This window comes from Sesamum indicum, linkage group LG2, assembly GCF_000512975.1.
Source record: "Sesamum indicum cultivar Zhongzhi No. 13 linkage group LG2, S_indicum_v1.0, whole genome shotgun sequence".
Lineage (NCBI taxonomy): Eukaryota > Viridiplantae > Streptophyta > Magnoliopsida > Lamiales > Pedaliaceae > Sesamum > Sesamum indicum.
This window is the reverse complement of record NC_026146.1, coordinates 9991121-9997671: the sequence shown is the minus strand read 5'-3', so window position 1 is coordinate 9997671 and position 6551 is coordinate 9991121. Positions and strand designations below refer to the sequence as shown.

Here is a 6551-nt window from a genome sequence, read left to right as displayed (position 1 = left end):
GTAGAAGCAGTACTGTTCCAAGGGCGTCCCTAATTCGCTCTTGTCTGCATTTAGATGTTTCAGGGTTTTCCCTTTGTTTCTCTTTATATCTACACCTTCCCTTCTTCAAATCTGTAAGACCCTTGTGTAGATTTGGGAGGATCTTAAGGATCTCGTCCACCTTTTTGCTCAAGTTTTCTATTTTTCATAGGTATATGAAAAACCTATGTCCATAGTCTTGAACTGTATTTTGAATTTCTCTTAGGTCTTGTGAGATCTTCGAGTTATCCGGTTCAAATGCTTTCCAATCAGTTCCTTTAATCATAACTTTAAGAGTTGTATTGGAAAAGGAACTTACCCAGTCTGGTTCTCCCTACTGGCTTTCTACCATGGATTTCAGTTGCTTGTAGACCCTTTGCGGTGTTCCCTGGTAACATCTTTCGAATTTGGTGAATTCTCCACCATTCTTCTTGTTCCTCCTCGATAAGAGGTTTCAAATCCCACTTCGTTGTCATTGTGGCCTTGTCTAGAATTTCTAAGACAAAATTCTTTCTTTGTCTTTCTAAGATTTGGAAATAGTTCTGGTTGTCACTCAAACCATCATTCAGTATTTGGAGATAATTTTCTCCATCTCTTAGAATTTTCATAAAGAAACTCCATTTTCGATCTTTCAGAATCTGAAAATATTCCCCGTTGTAACTCAAACTCTCGTTCGGTTTCATTCTTTCAAAAGTTTCCTCCATTAGTGGATAAATATCTAATTGTAATATTATCAAATATATTTCTTAATAAATCTAGGCTCTGACACCATTTTATCGGCTAATCCCTTGTAATTGGGGTGTCTGATTGAAAGGCACCTATCAGTTTGTTAACCCGGAACCTGTAGCTTCTTGGCCAAGCCCTTAGACGTCACCCCATATGGAGAGTTGCGCTTCAGAACTGGGCAAGATAGCCACATGTCACGCAGCAGATGATTGGGGTTTTTTATAAGCTCTTATACCATTTTCAAGTGAATGGGACTAGATCTGTGAAAAACCAGATATTTTGGGGCTAAAATGATATTTTCAGAAGTTAGGGCACGGTATCAAAAGTGTCAAAATCGAAATTAAGGTACTCTAATTGCAACTTTCATAAATTACAGTATCAATCTTGCCATATCTTCAAAACTGTGGTACTAAATTCGGATATTTTAAAAAGTATGGTACTTGAATCGCAGAGTGGCCTATAATAAGGTGCCATTTTTGCATTTAACCCAACCACATCAGATTACTATAATTAAGTTCGTAGCCATTGATAAGCCTAGTTGGAGATTTGAAGAGTGAAGCCTTAGAATGGAGCAATTAGCAATCACAATGAACACAAGAAACTGTCAAAGTGATAAGAACTGTTTCAATTGCTATATATGCAAACGTTCTATGACAGAAAAGAGAAGCAGCCAAAACAGAAAAACAGATGCTGAGACCACATCTTATCTCAGAAAAAACAGACTCCCTACACTATATATACCTCATCACCGAAGACAAATACCATCCAAGAAAACTACGAAACATATCAATACACTTAGAATAATATAGCTCAAGGCATCTCCCAATTACTCCTGTCCAAGAAATGAAGGGTGGCATCGCAGCAGTCTTTGCAATTCTTGCCATTATCTCACTGGTTGTGCAGCCAGGAGGGGCTGTAACTTGTGGTCAGGTCGATGCTGCTTTGGTTCCGTGCATCAGTTACCTCACCGGACACGTAGATAGCCCATCGGCCGCATGTTGTGGTGGGGTGAAGGCGGTGAAAGGGATGGCTGAAACAACGGCTGACAAGAGGGCTTGCTGTAGCTGCGTAAAGGCCGCTGCCAACCGATACGCCGACTTGAAGGATGACGCAGCCCAGAGTCTTCCCACCAAGTGCGGCGTCCAAATGGACGTCCCTATCTCACGCAGCGTCGACTGCGACAAGTGAGTATCATATCATCTTCTCCTTTTCTTTATTAGGAATTCATGCAAGAGAGATTTTGAAATTAGCATACCTTAAACATATATAGCAACGTTAATTGTTAATTGGTGTGATGATTTCTGTTGGCAGGATCAACTAAATCGAACTGAAGTCGTGGTGAAGGCTTGTCGACATCAGTCAAATAAGGAGTGCAGTACTCTTGAATAATGATACGTAAATTGCTTGAAACACTAGTTGTTTTGGTGCCTGGTGAAATTGATTGTGCAATTTTTGGTTGTGATCAACTCGTCTTTTATTCAATTTGAAGTTACAGATAACAATGAATCAGTCACAAAACACATTAAACATTAAAATTTCTGACCAAAACATCGAGACATACGGCATATGGTACTTAGTGCAACGTTTGCTCTGCACAACTTAAAAGGAGTTCAATTGTTGATTTTCTGGAGATAAAAATAAAAGCAATCTCTTTGTAATATTATAAAATTAGTAAATTAATCATATGAAAAAAAAATTAATTATACATCACAATATAAAAAATTAGTGAAGTACAGACTGGTGGCTGTAATCAAAGCACACATTTTTTTACAACAAATAAACTATAAACTATTAAAGAAAAACTAAAACTGATACCCACATAATGTACAACCTAAAATTTCTGGAAGTTTTGAAGATTTTAGTCTTGTTATTTGAAGAACATTTTATCTGGCAATGATTATTAATTCAGCCTTGGTAGGTGTTTGATCTACTTTTAATAGTGGGAATAAATTATAAATAAAATTATAAGTATGAATAGCAAAAATTGGGAGTCTTTGAAAATAAAATGAAAAGTGGAAAACGTCGAAGCTGCACGAGTTGGAAAGTTATGGAAAATAACTTAATACTTACAATTTTATCAATAAATCGTAGAAGTTGACAAAAAGCTGCTAAAGAGTTTTTAACTTAAATTAACATGTGTCATGGAAAGCGATAAATTATTATTTTTTAAATAAATCAATTATAATCATCAATATTAAATATTTAAATCTAACAATTACAGATGACTATAAAAATTATATACTAATTGTCAATATTAAACAATTATATCTAATACCAATAACTATTATTAAAGTAGAACGATGCCTTCAATTAAAGTAGAACAACCGTCTCATACGTTGGTGGGGTTTGAATTTATGACCTTAGAATCACGGGGCCTCAATTTAGCTAATTGAGCTAAACCTCATTGACACTTACACTAAAATAATAACATTTAACTACAGTTAATTGACAGGGTTAATAACAAATAGCCATAGCAAATAATTATTGACTACAACCATGCAACGGTTGTTCGTCGTGGTTTTTGCGAGAATGGCTAAAATTAATATGTATCATGGCTTAATATTTTGACCAAAGTAAATAATTTTTTCATAGTGGAAAAGTTAATTTTTTACATCAATTTTATTTTACCGTAGCTTATAGTAATTATTTACCATAATAATATTGAGGCTAATAATAATATTGTTTTTTCTAGTGTTAAAAGAGAAGTTTCTCATCATATTTTCTTTTACTTTTCCAATTTTCTTTTCTGAAGAAGAATACAGTTCCATATATTTTCCGCGTCAACGTAATATAATTAGTCATCAACACCATAAATATATTCATTAATTACGAAAGAAAATCACAATTGATTTGTTTCGCCATGTAATTTCTGACCGCGTTGAGAGCTGAAACTTAGTTATTTTATTATTATTCTTATTCTTTTGATAAGTTAGTTGAAACTTAGTTAGCAAGTCTACTGATTACGTCATATTACAAACACACATTTATATTTTTTTTTTTGGGTAAATGTAAGTTTCATTTATAAAACAAAATCATACAGTACAAGAGTGCTCAACTTGTGGTTTCTCCCTCGACATGCCAAGGGATACGTCATAATCTATATAACGCAAATGAACTAACAGAACGAGATAAATTAGCACTGATAATCCTATGTCTAATATCTTCCACAATAATGGTGGCTATGATATTCGGTGGTCGTTTCGTATGCTCAAAGTGTCTCAAATTTCGTTCCCTCCAAATGTGGTAAATGCAAGCAGCCAGGAGTGCACGATAAACCAAGTTAATGATATGTTTATCTCTCCAAGTTAATGATAGCCATGATTTATTAGCTGTGGATAGTTTCTCCAAAATCACATAATGCAAACACGTATTTATATATATGGTTTATGGATAAGGGAAGCGTGACTAATGGAAAATTCTAGCTCGACTCAACTCGATTCAGATGTAAATGGAATACATTGTCGTGTGCTTGATGTACAGTTTAAGAAAAGTGACCAATCACGTAACAAGTGAGATATACTTGCTCTGTAATTGATTTGGTTCAAGCAAACCTGATTCGGACAAGAATTTTTCCGTAGCAATTCTACTCGGACATAATTATAAAAACTATCAATCATCGTAAAATATTCAATTCGAACCATACCATTACCAAAAAAATGAATTATTTCATACATTACAAATGATTACACTTTAAACAAAAACAATATAAAAACGCCAAAGTTTTGACAATAGATGTGATCTTAGCTAGCCTGTAGAAACAACAACTAATAGTTATTAAGTATTTATCACAATTTTTTATTTTTGAGCTTCGATCACGGTATTAACCATGACAAAAAATTATATTCCTGCTAATAATTCTATCAGGGGTGTAAATTTTATCGAAATTTACTACTCGTAATTAAGTTATGAATCGAATACCATAAACAAAATTCATATTTGGATTCACTCGATCGTTATACAATCTATCTTATAAGAAGATACAATTCAGTGATAAATGTGGTTACTACATTACCAATCAAAAATAAAAATAAATAAATAAATAAATAAATTTGGCCATGTAGAAGCTTATTGCACTAAAATACGAGAATTTAAGAACAAAGTATTAATAAAATTTAATGTCAGAAATTAAATAATAATTAATATTAAATAATTTTTCTCTCTGAAAAAAGTTGAACTTTTTTTGTGTACTGCTTCACACTTAATCAATATTTTTTCCTTAAATTAATAATTCTTTAACTGTTAGGACTTGTATATATGTGTTATAAATAAATAAATAATAATTTTGTAAATGAACATCTCTTATAAAAAAAATAGCAATTTATCTTCCTTTATTATTTTAAAATGCAGCATTAATCTACCCTCCTATATTTTTAAAATAATAAATTCAAATTATCTTTTTATATAGGGAGATAAATTATTTTATTTTAAAATACATAAAGAGATATAAATTGATATTTTTTTATGATATAAAACACATGTGACTAATATTCAGTCAGCTTCTCCCCTATTTATCTATTACAACTGTTGATGATGTATCACTTTTGGTGACAATCTTTGAATTTCTTGTATAGTCTGATCTATAAATGCTAGTTGGAATCGATGATTCGAGTGTAGTGGCAGAAACTTTTTGACACACTGGATTATCGCCTTCAACTCTATATTTCACCTTAGCTAGTATTACTTTTGTAAGGGAGTAGTACTCCTTATTTATGCTTTTGCGATTTAATATAAGAGAGTAATACTCCTCGTTTATGCTTTGGGCAAATATTTGTTAGGGAGTAGTACTCCTGATTTTACAACTTTGTTAGAAATGATAGGGAGTCAGCATTCCCCGCTATAAATTTGCTCATTTTTTTAATAAAGAAGGATCGAGGACCCTCTGGGTGGTTTAAAAAAAAAAAAAAAACAAAGATAAATTAGGGTAAGTCCAATTATAAATTGTTAATAATAGAAAGGTAGAGAGAAGCAGTTGATGATGCATGACTGGGTCAAATACGGATTTTAGAGCAGTCTTCTTGTCGAAGCCGCCATTGGATTCTTTCTTCCGGAAGCTACCAACCCGGTCCCATCCTCAAAAATTATTTTTAATTAATCACCTATTTTCCAAAATTTTATTTTGATTAATTAGTGCTTTTTTATTTTTTCCTATTATTATCTCTTCCTCCTCTATATGGTATTTAGGGAGATTTTAATTCGAATTTAATTCGATCAAATTTAAATTAATTATATAACAGTATAAATAAAAATATATATCACAAAAAAAGAGATAATTCTTGAATTTAATATAAAAATAGAGTTAAATAAATAAGTCAAATTCGTCAGTACTAATCCATCTCCACTATTTATTAAACATGAGGGATTAGAATAATTTCTGTTTGGTGGGCAAAATGTATATATTAATTGAAATACACTTTAACATATTTACTCTTACAAAAACGATCATTTTAAATACTTTTTATCAGCAATGCACATAAAAAAAGTATTTTTTTTTAAAAAAAAATAACATTTCTAATCAGTTCTCTATGTTGTTTTTATTTCATTTTGAATAATTAAATAAATACAATAAAATTTAAATTATATATTCGAATCGAATGTGCTCCAATAATTAATAATTAATTAAGTTTGCAAGAACGCGACTTGTACACCCTCCCAGCCTGTTGCAGTCATTCTTACACGGTTTCCAGCTTCTTAACCAATCCATTATGTCATAATTTCTCCCTATGTATTCCACCAACAACACTATTTCATCTACTTCAAATATCTCATTCTCTCTCTCTCTCTCTCTCTCTCTCTCTCTCTCTCTCTCT

At 32.1% G+C, this 6551-nt stretch overlaps 1 protein-coding gene across 1 annotated transcript; it reads left to right on the top strand.

The window, feature by feature from the left end:
* On the top strand, nt 1471-2210 carry LOC105155683 (non-specific lipid-transfer protein A-like). The gene is made up of 2 exons (XM_011071604.2): nt 1471-1928; nt 2056-2210. Exons 1-2 carry the CDS (start codon nt 1588-1590, stop codon nt 2063-2065), a joined length of 351 nt encoding a protein of 116 aa, XP_011069906.1. The 5' UTR covers nt 1471-1587; the 3' UTR covers nt 2066-2210.